Source organism: Meriones unguiculatus, chromosome 8, assembly GCF_030254825.1.
Source record: "Meriones unguiculatus strain TT.TT164.6M chromosome 8, Bangor_MerUng_6.1, whole genome shotgun sequence".
NCBI classification, from domain to species: domain Eukaryota; kingdom Metazoa; phylum Chordata; class Mammalia; order Rodentia; family Muridae; genus Meriones; species Meriones unguiculatus.
The window spans coordinates 20,038,348-20,063,305 of record NC_083356.1 but is presented as its reverse complement, the minus strand read 5'-3'; the positions used below and the strand labels follow the sequence as shown (position 1 = coordinate 20,063,305).

Genomic DNA, 24,958 nt, shown 5'->3' with positions numbered 1-24,958 from the left:
GCGAGCGAGCGAGCGAGAGGGACCGGGCGAGAGTGGGGCAAGCGGGACGCCCGGCTGAGTTCGAACTGCGGGAGCAGGGAGTGCGGAGGGGACCGGGCCGGAGAGCAGCGGCCGCGGCCGAGACAGTGGCAGGGGGCCCGGGGCGCACGGGCTGAGGCGACCCCCAGCCCCCTTCCCGCCCGCACACACCCCCACGGCGGCCGGGACCGGCGTCGACGCCTGAGGGGGGGGAGGACATTACATAAGCCCGGGCCCCGCGGCGCCTTCGCCCGCCGTCCGCGGCGGCCCCGAGCCGAGCCCCGGGGGGGCGGGAGCGCCCGGCACCGGCAGCCGGGGGTGGGGGGCGAGGGCCGGCGAGGCGGCCGGGCTAGTCTCCCTCCGCGGCTCTGCGGGCGGAGGCGGGGAGCGCGGCGCGCGGAGAGGCCGCGTCGGTGGGCTCGGCGCGGGCCTGCGGGCGGGCGGGCGGGCTGCCCTGCTCGGCCCGGCCCCCCTGGGCCGGGGGGAAGCTCCGCGCTCTCCGTCGTCGCCTCGCCTCCGCTGTCGGCCGCGCGATGTGAGGCGGCGGCGGCGCCACTCTGGCTCTCGGCTCGGCGGAGCTCGGCGCGGCCATTAGGGGCTGGTGCGGCGGCGGCGGCGGCGGCGGCGCGGAGCGCAGCGGCAGGAGGAGGAGGAGTAGGAGGAGGAGGAGGAGGAGGAGGGCTCGCAGGGTGGGGGCGCAGGCCCGGGAGGGGGCACCGGGAGGAGGTGAGTGTCTCTGGTCGCCTCCTCCTCTCCCCCTTTTTCGCCCCCGCCTCCTTGTGGCGATGAGAAGGAGGAGGATAGCGCCGAGGAGGAAGAGGCTGATGGCGGCGGCGCAGCTCCGGGAGACCTCGGCCGGGCGGGCGCCCGCCGTAGCGGGCTGGGGACTGCGTCTGTAGAGCCGCGAGTTCCCGAGGCTTCGTTGCGGCGGACGTGCCCTCTTCCCGGCCCGGCTCAGGCCCGGCCCCTCGCACTTGCCCCTACCATTTCTGTCGAGTCCGCATCCCTCTCCGGCCGCCGCAGACCGGGCGAAGAGAAAAAGGAACTTCCCCCACCCCCCCCCGGGTGGCGGCCGAGCTCCGGAGCCCACCCGTGGGAGCGGGGCGGGGACCCGGGGCCGAAGAGGAGCTTTCCCCGGGATTCTCTGTTTTCCTCGGCCGCATCTCCGAAAGAATTAAAAATGGCCGAGAATGTGGTGGAACCGGGGCCGCCTTCAGCCAAGCGGCCTAAACTCTCGTCTCCGGCCCTCTCCGCGTCGGCCAGCGACGGCACAGGTTAGTCTCGGGGCTCCCGGCTCTCCACGTCTCCCTTGGTCCGTCCTGTTCGTTGCACCTTTATCCCTCGGTGTTTCTGCGTGTTTCTTCCCCTTTTCCCCGGCTGGTGTTTTTAGTCTTGAAGGTGCCTGAATGGTCTGGTCGGAGACGTCCAGTAGCCCAACCATTTTCTTCGCCTTCTGATACATTCATTGCAACACTATGTCATGTCACATCGTTGTGTGTTCTGGAATTAAGAGCTCGGAAGTGGGTGCTGCATGGACCTTTATTGTTGGCACCATGCAATTTAATTTGAGAAATGCCGGTACCATCGTGTGTAAGGGCTTTTATGTACTTTATATATATAATATATATATATATATATATATTTTTTTTTTTTGGTTACTGGTGAATGAGGGATTTCAAATCTTTCTCTCCTGCTGCACTGAATTCTTTTTCCTCTGCTTTCCCACTTTAAAAAGGTTTTTGCTCCTGTGTAGCAGATTTTCTGTTGAGGAATGGGGATGGAAGAAAAAAAATCTTGGTGTGTGCGATCCAAGGTTTTAACCGTAACGTGAAGTTTAACAAAATACTGTTCTTAGGCCCCTTCTCATCTTTTCCTTAAGAGTCAGTGTGGAATCAAAGTGTCTCAAACTGGGTCTTCAGGTGAGGTGACCTGAGGCATTTTTTTCGCAGTTTGTTGACACTTTCCTTACTCGGAGGAAAGAGAAAAGATGAAGCTTTTTCTTGAATTAACTACTTAGAAATGAGTTGAAAGCGTCCCTGTCAGGAACTTCCAACTAAAATAATTGCACATGTTTAGAAATGTATAGTAGGTTTTGTGCTTGTGTATGTTTTGTTTTACTTTTTGGACCTTTTTTGCAGTTTCAGTTTACAAGATCAAGGAGTTCTTTCCTGCAGTCAGCCCCTTTGTTAGGAGACATGCAGGGAGACTTTCCATCATCCCGTTCTTTTTTTCTGCTTCCTGTTAGTTTGGTGTTATTCTGAAGGTTACCAACCTGGTTCTTTTTTGCCATCTGACTTGTTTGAGAGTCCAGGATAATTGAGACCAGTGATGGCCGGTCATCTGACAGTCCACAAAGATGTTCCCGCTTACCACAAGCGTCTCTACCTTAGAGAACAGGCTCAGAGCGCCTCCCCTCCATCTGCCAGTTAGAGGGTACAGTGCAGTTGAAGGTGCTCTGCAAGTTTGTAGGGAACTTGTTCACCGTGTTTCTGAGTAGGATTTATATTAGACTATGAAAAGAAGATAGAACAACTGCTTTATTTTGCATTTAGCACTTGTATTATGAATCATGAGTTTTGTTAACCTGCAACAGTTGGGAAGGATGAATTTTGAAGTGTTCTGCAAGGCACTAACTTTAGTTACACGTAACCAGCTTTCATGTTTTTTTCCTTAGGGAAGTAAAAAAAATTATGACTTCAAAATTGATATGCATAGACTTTCATTTCTCCTGTTTTTTTTGAGACAGGATTTCTTGGTGTAGCCCTTGGCTGTCCTGGAACTCACAGTGTAGACCAGGCTGGCCTGGAACTCAGAGATCTGCCTGCCTCTGCCTCCCCAGTGCTGGCTTTAAAGGGGCGCACTACCACTCGGCTTTAGACATTGCCCCATAATAAACGTAGTTCCATAATGTGCTCACAAGTTAGCGCGTTTGACCTAGCCAGGGACAGGAAACAAAGTATGGAAATGAATCTTAAAATGAATTATTTTGATAGGTCTTGATTTTCAGTGCCTTAGTCTTGAAATTCTGTTCAAACATTTCTGTACAGGTGGTCTACTGTATTCTCTAGAGTTTGATCTATATACTTTCCTAACTTGTATAGCTTTGGCTAACTTAACTCGTTAAAAAGCAAAATTTGCTTTGAATGTTTTGAATACAATTACTGGAGTAATTGGTGTGTGTGTGTGTGTCTATGTCTTTGTTTAGACCTGTAGACTGGCTAACCTGGAACTTAGAGATCCACCAGCATCTGCCTCCCAAGCACCAATTACTAGAGCTTTAAATGGGAAAAAAATTCAACACTGAGATTGATTTATTCTTAGTACTAAGGTTTATATTAATTTATGTTAATAACAGTAACTTTAAAAGTTGTAGTGAGGGTAAAATATATATGTATATATTTTTAGTAAATCTTTTTTTTTTTTTTTTTTTTGGAGACACGGTCTTTCTATGTAGCTCTTGACTGCTCTGGAATTCTGAATGTTACCAGACTGGCCTCAAAACTCACTGAGAACCTTCTGCCTGTGCCTCAAGAGTTCTCGAGGCTTGGTTTTTTTTGTTTGCTTGTTTTGTTTTATTGTTTATTTAGTTTTAAATTTGATAACAGGGTGTCATTCCAAAGCCCTGGCTGGTTTGGAATTTAGAGAGATCTGACTGCCTTCATCTTCCCACTGGTGGGACTAAAGGTGTGTGCCACTAGTCCCAGCTGCTATACAATTTAAATTGTACCAGCCTAGCATTTTTGTTTTGTTTTTTTTGCAGGGGTGGGGGAATGAGTGTAAAGAAAGTGCTGTCTCTTCTTGACTTACCATGGAGGGTAGTTCTTTGCATCCAGAAACAGATATGATAGTAATACATGTTTTTAGGTAACTTATAAGGAAGCATTTTACATTTAAAATCTGCATTGTCAGTATTTATTTATCTATCTGTTTTCTGAAACAGGGTTTCTCCTTGTATTCCTGGCTGTCCTGGAACTCTTATAGACTTAGGCTGGCTTCAAAATAAAAGATCCGCCTCCCCAGTGCTGGACTAAAGGCCTGCATTACCACCACCTGGCTTGTATTTTGATTTTTAAGAAGTCAGTTGGCTATTTAACAAATGTGAAAGTAGTTGTGCCTGATTTTTATTTTATCTAGAGCTAGTCAAAATTCTAGATTCTACAACCCTTTTTTCCCTTTGTCCAAGACAGGGTTTCTCTGAAGCCCTGGCTGTCCTAGAACTCAGTCTGTAGACCAGGACTGCTTCTGACCAAAGGTGTGCGGCAACACAGCCCAGCTCAACCTTTTTTTTTTTTTTTTCCTGTGTACGAGTCTGTGAGGTATTGGGTCTCCTGGAACTGGAGTTGCAGAGCAGTGTGAGCTGTCATATGGGTGCTGGGAATTGAGCCTGGGTTCTCTGGAAGAGCATCCACAGCTTTTTATTGCTGAGCTATTTCTCCAGCTGGACTCCACAAACTTAAAGTAAATTAGTGTGTAGTATAAATATACCTGTCAAGTGTTTGAATGTGTTTTCTTTATAAGAAAACTAAATCTGTGAGGTGGTAAGCTCTGAGGTACTTCAAAACAGATAAGTATTTAACCCACTTTTTTTTAATTTTTTGGAAGTAGGATTTCTCTTGTGTAACAAACCCTGGCTGTCCTGGCCTTGCTTTTTAGACTAGGCTGGCTTCGAACTCACCTGCCTTTGCCTCTCCATTGCTGGGATTAAAGGCGTGTGCCACCATCCTCCCTCCCTTCCTCCCTCCCTCCCTCCCTCCCTAAAATTGGTAACAGAAGTTAATAGGTGAGCTTTTAAGTTAATTTTGTTAATTAATTACAATTTATTCATTTTGTATCCCAGCTGTAGTCCCTCCCTTGTCCCCTCTTCCTCCTCCTATACCCCTCCCCCAGTCCACTGATGGGGGAGTCCTCTCCTTCTCTCTGTCCCTAACCTATTAGGTCTCTAGGTAAGTGTTTTTTTTTTTTTTGTTTTTTTTTTTAATACTTGTTGAACTGACCCTAAGTGACAGCAATGATGACAGTGTTCTTTTTCTTTCATTGCTCAGTGAACATTTTGTCACTGCTTGGAAATCACTTAAGAGCACTTAAGAACAGGCTATGTCAAGATGGTAACAGTTTTAGGACCTATCACAATTAAGTAGGGCTAAGGTTTCTTCTGTAGCCCTACTGTGGTAAGTGGATTGTCTTGGGTTTGTGCCCCAAACCAGTCCTCCTCCCCAATTTCAAAGACACTAAGGACATACTGTATAAAGTAAACTTGACTTTTGACCACTAGGTTAGTATAAGCACTAGAGAACTGGTAAGAATGATTGTCTTGATATTTTTTCCCCTCTGCCTCCCTAGTGCTGGGATTATAGGGGCAAGCCACACATTTTTTAAAATTCAGTTTTTCTCAAGTTAACTTTGTATAAGTAAGTGACTTATCATCCTACTTAGCATTATATTTTAATTTTGTTTTTTTAGTTGTAAACTGTATATTAGTTGCTTCTGAATCAAATAGGTTGAACAACCCCTTGGTTTGGTGATGCATTGCTGACGGTGGTGAAATAGCAGAACACATTGTCTGGTACTTTAAAATTCTTCAAGGCCTTGTAAAATCAGTGATAGGATCTCAAGAAGATTGGTTGACAGTGAGATAAAGTGACATTTTAAGTTGGAAGTCCTGTGTGTTACAGTATGGGTGCCTTTTCCTAGCAGGAGCTTGTGTTCTGTTGCATAAGTAGAGAGTGTGTTAGCATGCCCAGTGAATTGATGAGGGAGGAAGGGAGGGAGAAGAGGGTTTCTGCCTTTGCCCTTTGGAATTTTATTTTCTACCTCCTGTAGTCTATTCAACTTGAAAATAAATTAAAGCACTTGAAAATCAATACACAGTGGTGTTTGTAGACATATTAAATGGTTAAAGAAAGGTAAGAAGTGTAGGAAGAATGTTACCTCCTAAGTGGAAGTATAAAACAAATTTTCGTGAATTTACAGAAACAATTCAGAGGTCAGTCTGCCATTAATTAATGGAAAATAGGAAATAATTGTTTTGTGGTTTTTAGTTCCTTCTCTCCTTTGTTCCTTTGTTCCTTCCTTCCTTCCTTTTCTTTCCTTTTGAGATAGGGTCTTGCTCTTTTATGTAGGTGGTCTGAAAACTCTAGGATTTAACCAACCTTTCATTTCAGCCTCTTTAGTAGCTAGGACTAGAGGCATGCTACATTATACCTGATTTGAAATTATTTTGAGTATAAGAAACATTAGTGAAATTAATGGGTGAGTGAAACAACTTCTACCAAAGATTAAGACAAATTAAAACTTTTGTGCTGGCTTTGGTAACACATATTCTAAAATTGGAGTAATACAGAGAAGATTAGCATGGCCTCTGTGCAAGGATGATACAAAAATTTGAAACTTTTTTTTTTTAATTAAGTTTTGAGTTGGGCGCGGTCATTTGTGCACACCTATAATTTCTGCAATGAAGGCCATGGCAAGGAGGATTGAGAGTTTGAGTCCAGCCTGGGCTATAATGTAGTAAATAAAAATGAAGAAACCAAAATAACAACAAATGACCTGGAAGCAAGAAATTACAGATTTCAGGACAGCCTGGACTAGAGTGAGGGCCTGTGCTAAAAAAAAAAAAAAAAGACAGCTATATGACACCATGTGCGTGTTGGGAATTGAACCAACCATAGCAGGAGCAACAAGTGCTCTTCATTGCTGAGCCATCTTTTCAGGCACTGCTTTTGTTGTTTTGTGACAAAGACTTACTGCGCTACAAGATGGCCTGGAATTCACTGTATAGCCCAGTAGCTCAGACTGAGTTCTCTGTGTAATCCTGTTCTGGGCTTTGTAGACCAGGCTGTCCTTGAACTCAGAGATCCTCCTGCCTCTGTCTCCCAGAGTGCCCGCTTTCTCCTTGAAATCTTTTGAGATGCTTCTGCCTGCCCTGTGTCCTCCGGTAGAATCACCATGAATGGCAAAAAAGATGCTTTCGTGTTTGTTTTTTTTAACAGGGTGTCTCTTTGTATAGCTCTTGCTTTCCTGGAACTCTGTAGACCAGGCAGGCCTCAAACTCAGAGATCCAGTTGCCTCTGCCTCCTGAATGCTGGGATTAAAAAGGCCAAAAGGATTCTTATAAAGAGGAAGAAAAATGTAGTGCTTCTTTGTTTTCTTCTATCACACCAAGAAATACATACATACATACATACATGACAGTCTTATACTATAACTCAGGCTGACTTCAAACTGTAACAATCATGCCTGCTTCTACTGTGTCAGGATCACAGGTCTGAGCCATTAATACCAAGCTTAAGGATTAAGAACTGCATTTACATGTAGAACCAGAAACCTTGGTCACAGTGTGATACTATTTTTGTGTGTATACATATATGTTTATGTGTTGGTGGTGTGTGTGGACAAGCTGGTGATTTTTGGCTGTCTTCCATAATCACACCTGACCTTATTTTTGAGTTGGGGACTTTCTTAATCTGAAACTTACTGGTGAAGATAGTCTGGGCAACAAGGTTCGGGGCTTCTCTCTCAACTTCTCCCCAGGGTTGGGATTACATGTCACTGCTTAGCTTTTACATGGGTACTGGGGCCTCAAATTTAGGACTTTATGCTCGAGTGGCTAGCATTTTACTGATGGAGCCGGCTCCCCATTCCTACTGATAATGAACTGGTATTTCCTTCCTTTTGCCTTATCCTCCTTGAGTGCTGGGATTACAATGATGGTCCACCTTTATAGACACAGGTGGCTATCTTTGAAGAATTTGTTTACTGTCTAGGAGTCTTAAAGTAGATACTCGATAAAGCTAATAAGAGTATCCCTTGACTGGAATAGGGGACTACATGAGGCTAGACTGTGATCATTCCAAGAACCTGTAAATACCACCCGTCTGGAGGGACAGCAAGAAGTTAGAGATGAACAAGGGGTTAACCATGTGCGACTAACAATGCTTATAGAAGTTTAAAATTTACATGTTAGCTCTTTGAATGGATGCAAAGTTATACTTACGTACTAAAGTGAGGGAAGACTTGCGAAGAGGAAGTAAGAGAAGTGAGATTTAAAGGATGCTTGCTCTAGTAAGGGTGGTCTTGATCACAGAAGATGGAAAAAAGTGGGAAGGTTTGGAAGTTAGGTAGCTGAGACTTAAGTTGGTATTGATTCCAGTATAAGTAACTAGGTGATAAAAATCTAAGCTTATTCCCAAGTTTCAAGTTGTGGAAGATGGGTAGGTAGTTTACTAAGAGATTATAGGAAGTGTGCATATGTATTTGTGTGTGAGTGAATGAATGAATATGCTGGGAGAGTGAGTTAAAACTTGGATATTTTTAAGTTTCTTCTGAATTGAGTAAGGCGCTATCTTCATTTGTAGCTAGCAGTTCCTGAGTATTTACCAAGGGTTAGGCATTGGGATACAAAGATGAACCAAGGTGGTATCTATCTGCTCCTGAGTGTAGGATCTGGTGAGGTGGTGCAAATACAAACACACAGGTGTTTTTTTCCAAATAGTGCTCTGGAATCTTTAAAGGTAGCTGATAGGGGCCAGGCAGTGGTGCAAATGCCTTTAATCTCAGTATTTAGGAGACAGAGGTAGGTGGATTTCTGTGAGTTATAGGCCAGCCTGGTCTACAGATTGAGTTCCAGGACTCAAGAAACCCTGTCTTGAAACCCTCTGCAAAGAAAAAAGAAAGGAAGGTGATAGGGTTATTTCAGACATGGGTCTTGATTGTTGCTGGAGAAATTCATGTAGCAAAGTGTGTATTTTAAAAAAAGTTGTTAGGGCTGATGAAAGTACTTAGCTTTTCTTAGACAGGAGGAAGAGTATTTCACATAAAGTAAATACAAGTGATGTGACTAGAACCTATGCTGTGTGGTTGGGGTGTTTTCATGGAGACAGATGGAAGAGAGGATAACACAGTCTAAGGAATTTGCAGTTCTTTGGTTATCAAAACAGAATGTGTAGGAGTAGGAAAGTGTTGGTGAAAGACTGTTCTGATGGCAGTGTACACAGCCTCGTTGCAGGCAGAGAACCTGAGAGCAGAGTGGCTGTCCTAACTTTGTAGACCAAGCTGGCCTAGAATGCAGACCTCCCTGAGTGCCAGCAGATTAGACTGTGTCATCCCTGCCTGGGTAGAGACTTTCTTTTATTTTGTTGTTTGTTCCTTTCTTTCTTTTAACTGGTGATTATTTTTTTATTGAGTATGCATTTGATGTGTGGGTTAGAGTAGAACTTTGTGGAGTTGTTTACCTTACCTTTATATTATTCTAGGATCTGGATTCAGTTGGTCAGTTCATTTACCTATCTTTCTGGCAACTCTAGGAGATTTAAAAAAAAAATAGCTGGGTAATGGTGGTGCACATGTTTAATTCCAGCACTCAGGAGGTAGAGGCAGGTAGATCTTTGAGTTTGAGAGTTTGAGGACAGCCAAGGCTATTCAGAAAAACTCTGTCTCAAGAGCAAAAAAAAAAAAAGACATTTTTTTCCTGTTTATATTTTTCTTGCAGGTATTGCTTTTGAATAAACTGAGGTTTATTGAAAATCAAGAAGTGTACAGTGTTAACACAAGGTTTAGGTTTAATGTGAATATATCATTTAGTTGATTAAAAAAAAACAAAACCAAGCATTTTCCTTTATGTGTGTGTGGGCGCGTCTGTGGTGCTTAAAGAGTAGAATCCACTGGAGCTGGAGTTACAGGTAGTTGTGAACTGCCAGCTTTAGTGCTGGGAACTGAGTGCAAGTCTTTTGAAAGAGCAGTAAGTGCTTTTAACCACTGAGCTCTGTTTCTAGCCATTTCAGCTGATGTTTATTTATTTTTCATGTGTATGAGTGTTTGCATACAAGTGTGTGTACCACCTGTGTGTCATGTGGGTTCTTTGAACAGAACCTGAGTCTTCTGCAGGAGCAGTAAGTGCTTTTACCCTTTGAGCTGTCACTGCAGTTTTTTGAGCTCTGTTACTACTATTACCATTTGCAAAGTCTTAACTTTGTAGCTCTGCCTGATCTGGAACTCCCTTTGTAGGCCAGGCTAGTCCTAAATCTGAAGACACTGCTTATTTGCAGTTTCATTTATTTTTCTTTTGTGTGTATGGATGTCATTTTAGTGTTTTTTTTTGTTGTTGTTTTGGTTTTTGTTTTTCTTTTTTTCCAAGACAGGGTTTCTCTGTAGCCTTGGCTGTCCTGGACTCACTTTGTAGACCAGGCTGGCCTTGAACTCACAGAGATCCGCCTGCCTCTGCCTCTTGAGTGCTGGGTCTACAGGCATGTGCCAACCAACCAGCTTTCTCTATCTATCTATCTAATCTACTTATCAATCTATCTATGCTATCTGTCTGTCTATCTATCTATAGCTAATCTTATGCACATTGGTATTTTGCCTAAATGTATGTCTGGGTGACAGGTTCTGGACATTTGTGAGCTGTCATGTAGGGGCTGGGAATTGAACCTGGGCCTTCTGAAAGAGCAGCCAGTGCTCTTAATTGCTGAGCCATCTCTCCAGCTCCTGTGTATGGGTATTTTAACTGCATGTATGTCTGTACCCTGAGTGTACTTAGGTTATAGATGATTGTGAGCCACCATGTTGGTGCTGGAAATTGAATCTCTTTCTCTGTAAGAACAACCACTGCTTTTAACCTTTGAGCCATCTCCCTAGCCCCTTCAGCTTATCTATCCATCTACCTACCATCCATCCATCCATCCATCCATCCATCTATCTATTTGAGAGAGGGTTTGTCTTTCTTGGCTGACCTTGAACACACAGAGATCCATCTGCTTTTTCCTCTTGAGAGCTGGAATTAAAGGCCTGTGGCACCTACACTTGAGTAGGAGACCTAAACTTGAATTCTGCAAGAGCAATATGTACTCTCAGCTGTTGAGCCATCTCTCTAGTGCTCCACCTCAAGCCTAGTTTTGTTTGGGACCTGGGAGAGAACCCAAACATCATGTGTTAAATAAGCACTCTAACAATTAAGTTGTATTTTCAGCCCCCTTTTTCAAGTTTCTCTTTCTTTTATGTTATTTGTGCCACAACACTGAACAACTTGTCTGTGTGGCCTTTCTTGTTACCATACTATGTGGGAATGGAGGATCAAGGTTGGCAGGAGTTGCCTTTACCAGCTGGCCATCTTGGTAGACTGGACCTGCTTTTTTTTTTTTTAAACAATGTTTGATTTTTCTCCATAATTCATGACATGTTCAGTACATGTTCATTCACTATGTTCAGTATGCTGATAATTTCCTTGGATATACCAGTGAAAGTAAAAAAGAGATATATTTAAAATCTCAATTATGTAAACAACAATGAAGCAGTGAAAAAAGTATTCGTATATTAGTCAATTCTTTGAATGGTAGCTTTAGATCACATTCATTCAAAATTTATATTCCCAACTATTTGTAGTTTAAAAATTTTTTTTTGTTCTAATTATTTGTGTTTTTGTTTTTGGGTTTGTACAAACGAATGTACTGCTCTTGGAGATCAGCAGAGAATGTCAGGTTTCCTGGAACTGGAGTTACACATGGGTCTAAGCCACCTGAATTGGGTGGCTTGCTTGTTTTGCACTACATTTTGTACACTGAGCAGGCTCTCCAGCTCTTACTTGGCTTATTACGTTTTTCTGGTAGAAGGGCTGGTCAGATTGTTTAAAAGTCAAAACAAACAAAATCTAGACTCCAGGGCTAGAGCTATGGAGCTCAGTTCCCTGAGTTCAGTCTAGAGCACCAAATATAATCAGGTGTACTGGATCAGGATTACAACTCTAATCCCAGTACTTTTGAGATGGAGGCAGGAGAACCAGAAGCTCAAGATCATTCTCAGCTACATAGAGCATTCCAGACTAGCATGGGATATATGAAACCATGCCTAAATGACACATGACAAGACATAAATAAATAAATAAATAAATAAATAAAGTGGGTCATAAACGTGATCTTTCAGACCCGTATCACTTTGTGTGTGTGGTATGTGCATATTAGCATCCATGTGAGTATACGTGCAGATGTGTGTATGTGGAAGTCTGGGGTTCATTTGGGGTGTCCTCCTTAATCACATTCTGCTTTTTTATGTTGAAGACAGGTTTTTAAGTGAGCCTGACTGGGAACTGGATCTGAGCTTTTTGGTAGCTTGGTCTTGTTAGTCTCTCCCACTGTGATTACAGGTTTTGGTGATCCTAGCTTGTACAGCAAGCATTTGTATTCATTGAGCCATTTCTCTAGCCTGGACTAATTTTTGATTATGTAGATTCAAGTATGTTCAATGTTAAATACCTAATAGTATACTTTTTAAAATAGTTTTTTCATTTTATATGCATTGGTGTTTGCCTGCATGTATATCTGTGTGAGGGTGCTGAATCTTGGAGTTACAGGTAGTTGTAAGCTGCTGTGAGGGTGCTGGGATTTGAACCCTGGGTCCTCTGGAAGAGCAGTCAGTGCTTTTAACCATTGAGCCATCTCTCCAGTCCTGTATTTTGTTAAAAAGAAAAAAAAATTCCCCAAGACAGAGTTTTTCTGTAATTTTGGCTGTCTTGGAATTCACTTTGTAGACCAGGCTGACCTCACAGAGATCCACCTGCTTCTGCCTCCTGAGTGCTGGGATTAAAGGCACGAGCCACCACCTCCTGGCTTGTCATAAAATTTTTAAAAATATTGTGTATTTGTATGAATGGTATGGATATCCTTGAGAGTGTGGATACCTCAGGAGGCCATTTGTGAGCCACCCAGTTTGGGTACTCAAAATTGAACTCTAGTTCTCTTTAAGAGTTCTGCATACTCTTAACTGCTGAGTCCTCCTTCTAGCCCACAACACTAGTTTGTTTTATTTTGAGATAGGATCTCATGTAGAAAGGTTGGCTTTGAACCCTTGATCTTCCTCCCTAGATTTTTCTGTGGATTATATGTGTGTACCGCCACACCCAGTTTCCATTGTTTTTTTTTTTCCATTTAAAAGCTCTTCAAAACCTTTTTCTTTTTCTTTTTCTTTTTTTTTTTTGAGACAGGTTTTTCTCTTGTAGTCTTAGCTGTCTTGGACTCACTTTGTAGACCAGGCTAGCCTCATATTTACAGCAACCTGCGTGCCTGTCTCTGCCTCCCTGAGCGCTGGGATTAATGTGCCACCATGCCTGGCTTTTTGGGAATTTAAACACTTAAGGGTTAAAACAGGTCATTACAATTCAGGGGTCAGCAAAATGGTAATGGTTTTTGAGATAGTGTCTCTTGTAGTCTAGAATGACCTTGAACTCCTTGTCTGGCCTCCATTTCCCAGGTACTGGAATTATAGGAGTGTGCTGTATTTAACTTTGGGTAGAAGTCATACTGGCTTGTTTGTCTGCACGTGTAAAAGCCAATTCAAGACATTCTCCCCTTGCCACACAACAAAGCATTTGCTGATCTAACATGGTAACATGCCAATATTAAGTCCAAAATGTATAATATGTACTATAATTCTTGTCTGAGCTAGAGTGGCTATTGTATGTTAAGGGTACACAGAAGCATTGTTTTATGCCCATTTCTGGCTAGATTTTTGTTAAGGCAAACTTGTGTAGGATACACATTATATGTAAGGAAATTTGCTCCACTAGTGAAGCCTATACTTGTGATCTGAGAAGTGATAAACAGTGGTTAGACAGCCCCTTCACCTGTTGATTCTTTTCTACTGCATCCAAACTTGTATTGGTTGTCTATATAGTACAGTATTTACTTATAAGGAATTCTGGAGTTGCCCAGTTATTTCATCAATTTGAAGTTTTTGTTTTGAGAATCAGGTTTTACTTTCAGGGAGGCATGAAAATCACTCTGTAGCCAAGCAAGCCTGAGTTTGCAGTGTTCTTCCTTCCTCAGCCTCCTGAATGCTAGGATTATAGGCATGAGCCATCATGTTAAATTTAGTTTTATCTTTCTAAAAAAAATTTTTTTAAAGGTCTGAAAAGAAGGCTCAGTGGCTAACAGCATCCTCCTGCCCTTCAACAAGACAAAGTTCAGTTCCCAGCACCTAAGTTAGACTGCTCACAACCACTTGTAATTCTGTCTCCAGAGAATCTGAGGCTCTTCTGATCTCCAAGGGCACACACATAAACACTTACAAGTAACAATTAGAAAACAAAGTTTTTACATTAATTTGTGTGTGTGTGTGTGTGTGTACATGTCTGTGTGGGTCACACGTGTGGGTGTGAAGGTCAAAGAACAGCTTACAGGACTCGGTTCTCTTTTATTAATGTGGTTCTGGGTCATGAACCAGGCTTGGCTGCAGGAGCCATTATCTAGTGAGCCATCTCTCTGGTCCAGCATACCTTTTTATGATTTTTCATTTTTATAAATTTATTTTTATGTATATTGGTGATTTGCCTGAATGTGTGAGGAGGTCACACATTCCTGATTCTCAGGAACAGGAATTAGAGACAGTTGTGAGCTGCCATGTGGGTGCTGGGAATTGAATCCTGGTCTTCTGGAAGAGCAGCCAGTGCTCTTAACCGCTGAGCCATCTCTTCAGCCCCTTGATGATTATTAAATACTAAGTTTTCAGCAACTCATTTAGTAGCCCTCTTTCCCCCCTTGGTCTTATTTTAGGCACAGTTCTTAAGTCTTATAACCTGTTTGGGTAACCAAAATTAGCCCTTAAAAAAATGCATAACTATTTTAGTTTATGAAAAGCTGCCATCCAAAAGCTAATATGTAGTTTTCTATGGAGAGTTGTAGATAGATTAATTTATGCTTACCAAGAACCAGACTGTCTTGAGAGCTTCTGATTTTGGTTGTGTCAAACTTAAACTTTATCTTTTCTATTTGTTTTTAGATTTTGGTTCGCTGTTTGACCTGGAACATGACTTACCAGATGAATTAATCAACTCTACGGAACTGGGACTAACCAATGGTGGCGATATTAGTCAGCTTCAGACAAGCCTTGGCATGGGCATAGTACAAGATGCAGCCTCTAAACATAAACAGCTGTCAGAATTGCTACGGTCTGGTAGTTCCCCTAACCTCAATATGGGGGTTGGTGGCCCAGGCCAAGTTATGGCCAGCCAGGCCCAACAGAACAGCCCTGGATTAGGTTTGATAAATAGCATGGTTAAAAGCCCAATGGCACAGACAGGCTTGACTTCTCCCAACATGGGGATGGGCAACAGTGGACCAAACCAGGGTCCTACGCAGTCCACAACAGGTGTGATGAACAGTCCGGTGAATCAGCCTGCCATGGGAATGAACACAGGGGTGAGTGCTGGCATGAATCCTGGAATGTTGGCTGCAGGCAACGGACAAGGGATAATGCCCAATCAAGTCATGAATGGTTCAATTGGAGCAGGTCGGGGACGGCCGAATATGCAGTACCCAAATCCAGGGATGGGCAATGCTGGCAATTTATTGACTGAGCCACTACAGCAGGCCTCACCTCAGATGGGAGGACAAACAGGACTGAGAGGCCCCCAGCCTCTTAAGGTGGGTCTTGTTTTTGTTTGTTTACAGAATAGCCTTCGGGCTGTTTTAGTGATGTAGGAAGAGCTTGAGGTTATTTGTGTGTATGCCAACGATCTAATATGTTGGTACAAATCATGAGCTCCTTTACTAAATTTATAGAAAATATTTTTATGCTTGACTGGTATCTGTACCTTCATGATTTTTTCCAAATGGTTGCTTGTGAATTCTCAAATCTTTCTGACCTCTTAACTTTTGGAATATTTTCATCTCATTTTAGAATCCACATTATTCTTGTAGCCTCCTTAAAAAAGTACAATTTTCGGATCCTAGGTATTAACACTGTTTAAATAGAGAGTTCATTTGTTCTGCTTCTCAGATGACTGTGTGAGTACGCATGTTTGTGTTTATTGAGTCTAGATCTTGGGCTGTTCTTGCAGAGCACCAGAGTTCAGTTCCTAGCACCCACAGCAAGTGGCCCACAACTTCCTGTAACTCCAGCTCCAGGGGGTCCAACTCTCTCTGGCTTGTGCAGGCACACGCACACATACACATTGTGCACAACAACCCATCAGGCACATACACACACCCACAAATAAAAACATCTTTAAAAAAAAAAAAGCAAAGTTTTGCTATGGATGTGGCTGGCGTAGAACCTGCTTGTGGTTGAGGCCGACTTGAGTCTTAGAGTGGTTCTCCTTCCTCTGCCTCCCGTAACATTTCGTGCATGGTTTAATTAGCTGCTGTACCCCATCTTAATTCTTTTCATTCTTTTCACCACCTCAGTCTGGGATTGGGGAAACGGGAAGGGTGAGGGTAGGATTCTTTCATGTTAAACGTTCATAGTTGATGATATTATGATATTGAGCATGTAAAAATGAAACCAATGAAAATTTAACTAGCGTTATAGGTGGTTTGATAACCAGATAGATGTTGGACCTTGTTTGAGATTTTTGTTGTTTTGAGACAATGTCATGCTAAATATCCTTGACTGGCTTGGAATTCAGTATGTAAACCAGACGGTTCTCGAAGTCATAGATCTGCCTCTCTCAGTAGTAATACTGGAATTAAGAGCATGGTTCACTGTAGCCAGCTTTTTGTGTCTTTATTATTGTTTGTGACACTGAGTTAGTTAGGATTGCTTGTGTGAGCATAGGATATTACTGGAGCATAGGCAGCTGTTCTGTGCTAATACCGCTGAAGAAAATTAAGTTTTGCCTAGCAACCATTAACTGCTAGTAATGAACTTTTCCCCTGTCTATGATGAGATGTTAACTGGCTCCATGCTGTACAGGCTTTTCTTTACCTCCTTCACCCTTTTTTTTTAAAAAAAATGTGAGTATGCATTGGAGGCTCCAGCAGGTATATGAGGATCCCAACAACTTTTGAAATTTTGTTTTCTCCTTTTCACCTTTACGTGGATTCTAGGTGAACTCTTACCAAACTTGCATGCACAGAAGCTCCTTTACCCCTGAATCATCTTACTCTTGTGCAGATTTTATTCAAGTTTTGTTGTGAGTTCATTATAGTAGCAGTCATATTGTGTCTGGCATTTTACAGCAGCCCTCTCTGTTCCTTGAGCCTGGGTTTGATATAATTATCCCATTTGTCAATTAAACACTCAACAGTCACTTGTTCCAAGCACCTTGACCAGTTTTGTTTTATGCAGCTCTGCATTAACCACTGTCCAATACAGAAAGAAGCTTCTCTGATCCAGGACCAAGGCTCACAAAAGCATTAGTGTGTAGGTATAAACAAAATTACTAAGAAGGTGATTTGATATTATATTCAGATATGATGTTAGCAAATAGCTCTGGGCTTCTACAGGATGAGGCATAAATTTCCTCCTGTGGACCAGGTCTGAAATCCAATTAGAAACCCATGGTTTACCCTCATAATAGTAAGGATACTATTGCATCATTGGGGACCCCTCACTTAGAAGCTTTGTGTTGTGGCTTGCAAGGTGCATAAGGTCATTGATGACTTTCTTTCCTAGCAGTTTGCTATATTATACCTTTCTGAACTATGAAAGCTAGTCAGCAGGAAGGAAACTTCTAGCTGCATTCCAGCTTGATTCCTCCATGTTCTGTAACCTGGGTCTGAGGTTTTCACCAATAGTGTTCTGTCTAGTTCAGGTGGCAATGGTAATAGCAATGGTCTGTTTTGGTGGCTTGTGGAGTATCTCTGTGTGTGGAGTATCTCAGGTGTGATATCCCACACTGAGACTTTCATTTAGTAGTAACCTATGCGAGCAGCAGTACTGATTTGCGCAGAATACTTCTGTTTAAATATTTTTTTTTCTTTGCAAGGTGGTAGTACACCTTTAATCCCTTAGCACTTACAAGGCAGAGGCAGGTGGATATCAGTGAGTTCAAAAAAAAAACAAAAAACAAAAGCAGACTTTTTGGCTCACACTTAACAACTGTATTTTTAATGATCGTGTAAAGGTGGGCACACTTAATGTGGAGGTCAGAGGATATCAGGCTTGCATTTCAATCGTGTGTACTCACTGAGCCATGTTTCTAGACCTAAACAATTCTATGTAGCCTTGGCTGTCCTGGACTCACTTTGTAGACCCGGCTGGCCTCGAACTTACAGAGATCATTCTCCTTCCCCCAAAGCCCCCCATTTCTGCCTCCCTGAGTGCTGGGATTAAAGGGGTGTCCCACTGCACCCAGCTTTTTTCATTTTTTTATTGTTATATGTGATTTATTTGTGGATATTTGTGTTCCTCAGTGGGGAAAGAAGAGAACTTTCTGGTGGTGGTTTCTTCAGTCTTAATAAGGGTTATGTGGATTAAACACCTGTGTCTTCAGGTTTATATAGCAAATGCTTTCTTCTCCCTCCTACCCCACCTGCCCTCAACCACGTAGACATTGCCATGGTCTCTCTTAGTGCCCTGACCTCTGAAGATGCTCTCAAGTTAAACATACAAATCTAAAAGTTTGAAGCTAAGATCCATAATAGATATTTTGTGGAATTTCTCTTTCTAGGCTTGGGTTAACTTATGCTTTGTATTTTCCAGTTCCATCTATTTTCCTTCAAATTTCATTTTTCTTTACAGCTGCGTTTCATTGTGTATGTATAAATTTTTTTAGCCATTCTTTAGTTGGTGGACATCTAGGCTGCTTCTGTTTCCTACCTATTACGAATGGAGCAGCAGTCAACATGGAGATATATGGAACTTATCTAATTATGTCAGGCAAGTGTTAAGCAGAAAGAGGAGGCCGGAGAGATGGCTCAACTGTTAAGAGCACTAACTGCTCTTACAGAGACCTGGGTTCAATTCCCAGCACCCATATGGCATTTCACAACTGTCTGTAATGGCAAGATCTGACACCCAGAGACATGTATGTAGGCTAAGCACCAATGCACATAAAATTAAATAAATTTTTTATAAAGCAGAGAGGTTCATTGGGAGGAACCTAAGTTGGTGTGTTAAAAGTTGTTATTGCCAGGTGGTGGTGGTGCATGCCTGTAATCCAGGCACTCTGGGAGACAGGGGCAGGCTTATCTCTGAATTAGGTGCCAGACCGTATAGGACAGCCAGGTCTATACAGAAAAACCATGTCTCAAAATAAACAAAACAACAACAAAAACATTGTGGCTGTTTTAAATGTGTATGTCTGCAAATAGGTATGTGCAGTGCACATGGAGGCTTCAGGTCAGAAGCATTGGATTTTCCCCATGTAGCTGGGATTATAGGCAGTTGTGAGCCTCCTGAAGAACCAAACGTAAATCCTCTAGTTCACTGAGACATCTTTCTAGTGTGTCCTTTCACAGATTATATCCTCATTGATTAAGGAATTGGATAAATGCCAATGAATAAAGCATAAATTCCTGCCCTCGTAGAGCTTAAGTTTTGATAGGAAATTTCACATAAAGGTTTTTTGTTTTTTTGTTTTTTTTTTGAGATAGGTTTCCCTGTATAGCACTGGCTGCCCTGGAGTTACCTCAAACTTACAGAAATCCATTTGCCTCTGAGTGTTTGGATTAAAGGCATGTGTGATCACCAGGCAAGAAATGGATCTTAAGCTGAGCACGGTGGCTCACACCTTTGATACCAGCAGTTGGGAGGAAGAGCCACGTAGATGGGTCTCTGAATTAAAGGCCACCCTGGTCTACATAGTTCCAGAACAGCCAGAGCCACACAGTGAGACCCTGTCTCAAAAGAACAGGAGGGTGGTTGTGGGGTGAATCTTGCCACATTTAGGATGTAGTTCAGAGTTCAGTGTAGAATGTATACTTGTATGAGCAAGACCCCAGGATTGATCACCAGCACTCCCTAAAAAAACTTCTGAGTTTAATTGTTTAAAGTGAGTGTTTGGTTTTAGGAATAAATGCCATTACCCAAAACAGGAGTGATAACATAATTTTTGGAGTTTACTCCTGGCATCACGCCATGATAATTTTTTGTATGTAATATTAGAAGAATTCTTGTTACTTAAGATAGGGTCTCAATATCCCAGGCTGGCCTCCAACTTCCTGTGTGATACTCATCTTTCTGCCACCATTTCCTGAATGCTGGGATTACAGCCATATACTGTGTAACACTTGGTTTATGGGGTGTAGGGGAACCAAACCCAGGTCTTAATGCATGCCAGGCAAGAACTATATTAACTGAGATCTGTGTTTCCAACATTAAGAGTTCTTGATTTTTAAAGTTTTATATTGAGAATTAGTGTTGTAGAGAGATTTTCACGCAACAGTTAAGAACTTGTACTGATCTTTCAGAGGACCTAAATTTGATTTCCGGCACCTATGATGGCTGGTTTCCAAGCCTCTGAATATAGCTTCAGGGGATCTGATGCCTTTGGCCTGCTGGAGGACCTAAATATGTATGGCATACTGATGTGCCACCAAGTCTGGCATTGTTTCTGTTTTGTTCCAGGTTGGTCTCAAACTACAGAGCTGTCAAAATCAGTTCTCTTGTCACAGCCTCCTGAATGTTAATATTCTGAGCTTGAGCTTGCCTGGTAGAGTGCTTTTTGCTTGCTTGTTTGTTTGTTACGTTTGTTGTTTTTTATAACTATTTGTATGAGTGTTTGTGTATCATGTACATGTTTGTTTAGTGCCACCAAATGCCAGAAGATGATCCCCTGGAACTGGAATTAATAGAAGTTTGTGAGTTACTATGCAGGTTCCTGGAATATGGGCCATTTGCAAGAATAAGTGCTCTTAACTACCTGAATCATCTCTTCGACCCCTTATTTTCATTTATAACGTTTTTATATGTATTTTATTACATTCCTAATTTTCTGAAGGAATTTAAGTATAAATAGGTATTTAATATATGCAATGCTATTTTTTTAGCAAAGGAAGAATGATGCCTAGAAGGCTTTTGTGTATAAGAGATGTCTTTTGCTTGTCATTTCCTGGTTGTTGTTTGACACAACTTATCCTGGGGAGACACAACACACACAGCTACTTACTCCAGATAGGGAATCTCAGGCTAAAGTGTAAATACCACCAAAATCTGATTTGGTAAACCAATGACCTTTATAGGGGTTTCTTATAAGTGTGAAGGGTCACTGACAGGAGAAGAAATGACTTAAAAGACATCTATATCACCAAAGCCCACCCCAGCATGGGTGAACAGCTCACAAAGCTGGGAACTTGGAGCACACTGCACCTCCTGAAGGCAGCCTAACAGCTGGGAAAAGTCCAGGTGCCTGAAACCTCTTCCTGGCAGCTGGTTTCTGTTGCTTTTGGGCAGCTGGTCTGGCCTCAGAGTCTTTGCAGCTTTTCTCCTCTGAGAGTCTTTTCTGCACATCTTCCCTCTGAGGGGGACTCTCAGCCTTGTGCTTACGCTGGCAGGGAGGAACCTAGTGAATCTAGTCAGTTTTCAGGAACTTCCTGAAGCTATTGGAATTACTGGCTTCCTATGTAAGGAGCTCCCTGCAGGATGGAGTGTTTCAGTCTGGGAGTACAGCACTGATCCTTTCTAGGTCTTGACAGGTTAGGCCAGTGGGTAATTGGAGATCTGAAACCATCAGTTATAGAAGGAAGTGAGATAAAAAAACAGTGTAGCAGACACAAATATAGTTCCATCTTACTCTGTTTGATGGGGAAGAAAGAAAAGGCTTCAAGAAACAGTCTAATGATGTAAAGGTGGAATTCTGAGGGAAAACACCAGATTGTATTGAGAGATATGTGAATAAAGACATTATAATTACAGATACCAAGGCAGCTTAGAAATTTCTGCATTTTATTTCCTTTTATAAACTTTTATAAACATTTGTTACTTCTTGGTCTTTTATGGTGTCATTCAGAGTTCTGTGGTAAAATGGCTTTCATCCTATGAATTTTTTAATTAAGGAAGCAATTATAAATGAATTTTATATACATATATATATATACACGCACACAACTGCAAATCAGCATAGGCATAAATATTACAATTATTTTAGAATAAATATTAGTACTTTAAATATAAATAAATCAAGGGCTGGAGAAGTGAGTGCTTTTCAGTATTTAGGAGCACTGGCTCTCCCCTTCTAGAAGACCCAGGAACAAAAAACAGCACCTATGTAGTGGGGATCTGATGCCCTCTCCTGGCTTTGGAAGGCTCTGCATGTAAGTGGTACACAGACATACATGCTGGCAGAATACTCACACACATAAAATAAATACAAGTGTGGTGGTATGTGTTTATGATCCAGCCCTGTAGGGGCGGAGGCAGGAATACAACAGTCTCGTCTGCATAGGGAAATTATGTCTCAAGAGAAAGAGTTTAAGTGGTAGCTGGACCCTGGTGCACGCTTTTAATCCCAATACTCAGGAGCCAGAGGCAGGCGGACCTCTTGAGTTTGAGGACAGCTTGGTCTACAAAGTGAGTTCTAGGAGAGCCAGAGATAAGCCCTGTCTCATAAAAAGGGGAGGGGCCCTGGAGAGATGGCTCAGAGATTAAGAGCATTGGTGGTTCTTTCAAAGGTTCTGAGATCAATTCCCAGCAACCCCCTGGTGGCTCACAACCATCTATAGTGAGATATAGATCTGGTGCCCACTCCTGGTGTGCAGGCAGAATACTGTACAAATAATAAAAAATTATGTGTGTAAGTAATACTACTTAAAGAAGAAAAAAATTTTGCATTTTTGTGATCTTAATACTTATTTCCTTTACAAGTTAATATCAGGTAGTCATATAATAGTGGGAATGTGGCTGGCATGGAATTGGTAATTCTGTTTCTTCCGAAGTGCTGGAGTTATAGGCTTCACAGAACCAAGCCTGGTCTGAAAATATAGTTGGGAGGGGGTTTTTTGAGAAAGATTGTTTGGAAGAATGCTGCCACACAAGCACAGGGGCTTTTTAGTCCCCAGTACCTGTTTTAAAAAATGGCTCTGGTGGTATAGACTTTTAATCTCATCAGTGGAGAGGTGAAGGCCTAATCAGCAAGATCCAAGCTTAGTTAAAGGCTTGCCTATGAGATGTTTTGGTAGGTAAAAACAATTGACAAGCCTGGAGCCCCTGACTGCATCAAGTAGTCTTCTAACTTCTGCATGTGCATGCACTGTGGTAAGTGCATGGATGTGCACACATAAACTGCTTAAGTTCTTCATTGTGTAATAGAATGGCTCTAGAGAAACTGAGAAGAGCAAAAAGTAGCCCGGTTCTTTACAGCTGAGTGTGACATTGAAAATTCTGACTCCAGAATCTCTACCTGTTGCTCAGGTTTTGTTGTTTGTTTTTTTTAAACCTTTAACTGTGAAATGTGCTTTTAAAAGCATACTTACTTTAATTCATGTGTCTTAGTTTCTAGATTTGGGTTTTATTTATTGTGTGTGTGTATTGTTAAGGGCACATCTGCCGTGGCACAGGCAGAGAGCTTAGAGGAGATCCCTGTGGAGTCAGTTCTCCCCTTTTACCTTTGGGAATGCAGGGGATCAAAGTCAGGTTGGTAGGATTTTGCAGTGAGCACCTTTACCTGCCGAGCTGTTTTGCTGGGCCCTTCAGTATAGTTTCTAATTTAATCAAAGGATTTTATTTAAGATGGTTTTCTAAATATAGAACATGAAGTATGGGTATGATAATGTCTGAGTAATATGGAGAGTGAAATTTTGTTTTCTGATTTTTACATAGATGGGAATGATGAGCAATCCTAGTCCTTATGGTTCACCATACACGCAGAATTCTGGACAGCAGATTGGAGCGAGTGGCCTTGGTCTCCAAATTCAGACAAAGACTGTACTACCAAATAGCTTATCTCCATTTGCAATGGACAAAAAGGCAGTTTCTGGTGGGGGAATGCCCAACATGGTGAGTATTTTTTTTCTTTTCCTTTCATTTTGGTTTTTGGAGACAGGGTTTATTTATATAGCCCTGGCTGTCCTGGAACTAGCTCAATAAACCAGGCTGGCCTTGAACTCACAGAGATCTGTTTACTCCTGCTCTGGGATTAAGTTGCATGTTCCACTTCTGCCTAACTCTTTGTTATTTGTAACATTTATGTATGTATGTATGTATGTATGTATAGGTTAGGTGTATGTGCACATGATGAACATGTGGGTGTGAGAAGTCAGTTTGCAGAAGCTGGTTTTCTTCTAGTGTGAGTCTTGAGTTGTACTTAGGTCATTAGCATTACTTGTTGAGCCATTTTGTGAGCATTAGGCTGATTGTTATTATATATACTCAGAGCCTTAAGATACGTGATGGGTGAATCATGTGAGGGGGTTCCTTGTGCCTTAGATTGGAATTTCACTTTGTAAAATTTCATATGGGATTTTATTTCATGTGCCTATTGATCAGTAGGAAGAATAATCCAAAATGAGAGTGTGCTCCAGTGAAGTCTCAGGAGCCTGTCCTTCAGCAGGCCTGACTGATGAGCATGACTGAAGGAAAGCAGAACCTTTCTGCTCTTGAAAAGACAACACAAAGACCTCTACTCACAAGGACTATATAAATTTTATTTGCATTAGTATAACAAAGTAATTTTTCTCAAAAAATTTTTTTCTCTTTGGGATGGAACCCAGTACACATTTTACTGCTGTTAAACTTCAGTAAGCACTACCTGTTTTCATCTGTTTAAAGGTTTTCATCTGTTTAAAGGTTTTCATCTGTTTAAAAGTTTTCATCTGTTTAAAGGTTTCCAGTAAGGCAGCTCTCTGTAAGTTCAGGTCAGCCATGTCTGCATAGCAAGTTCAAGGCCAGCCAGAGCTAAGGTGAGAACTTGTCAATAAGAAAGGGGACTTTTCAGTAAGAAAGGTATGGTGGCTCTAGACACAGACACAACACAGGTGGATATGATTTGCTTCAAACAGTTTCTAGTTAAGAATTTAAGATTACTAAATAGTTCGTTTTTGCCTTTTGAAATTTGGCCTAGAGTAATTTTATCTTTCTTTTACATGTTTTGTATTTTGTGTTGTGTTTATTGTCTGTGTTTCTGAAATCCTGTTAAGTTTTAAATATTACAAAGATAATGAAACATTTCCTCGCTATCCTAAGGAATAACTTTTGCTGGGAAAAGTTATTTATTTAGCTGGAGGTATAAAAACCATTTTTTAGCCAGGCATGTTGTCACACACCTGTAATCCCAGCACTCCTAGACAGAGGCAGGCAG

At 42.0% G+C, this 24,958-nt stretch overlaps 1 protein-coding gene and 1 non-coding gene across 2 annotated transcripts in view; both read left to right on the top strand.

Annotated features, from left to right (window-relative positions):
- The first annotated feature begins 727 nt into the window (after positions 1-727).
- Ep300 (E1A binding protein p300) overlaps positions 728-24,958 on the top strand; it is a 68,052-nt gene continuing 43,821 nt past the window's right edge. Inside the window, exons 1-3 of the mRNA XM_021646489.2 lie at positions 728-1,292; positions 14,782-15,425; positions 23,482-23,658. Coding sequence (XP_021502164.2) covers positions 1,199-1,292; positions 14,782-15,425; positions 23,482-23,658 — 915 coding nt within the window. The 5' untranslated portion in view covers positions 728-1,198. The remainder of the gene's footprint in view (positions 1,293-14,781; positions 15,426-23,481; positions 23,659-24,958) is intronic.
- LOC132656185 (U6 spliceosomal RNA) lies at positions 6,315-6,421 on the top strand. Its single transcript, XR_009594108.1, has one exon. It is a non-coding gene; the product is annotated as a U6 spliceosomal RNA (small nuclear RNA).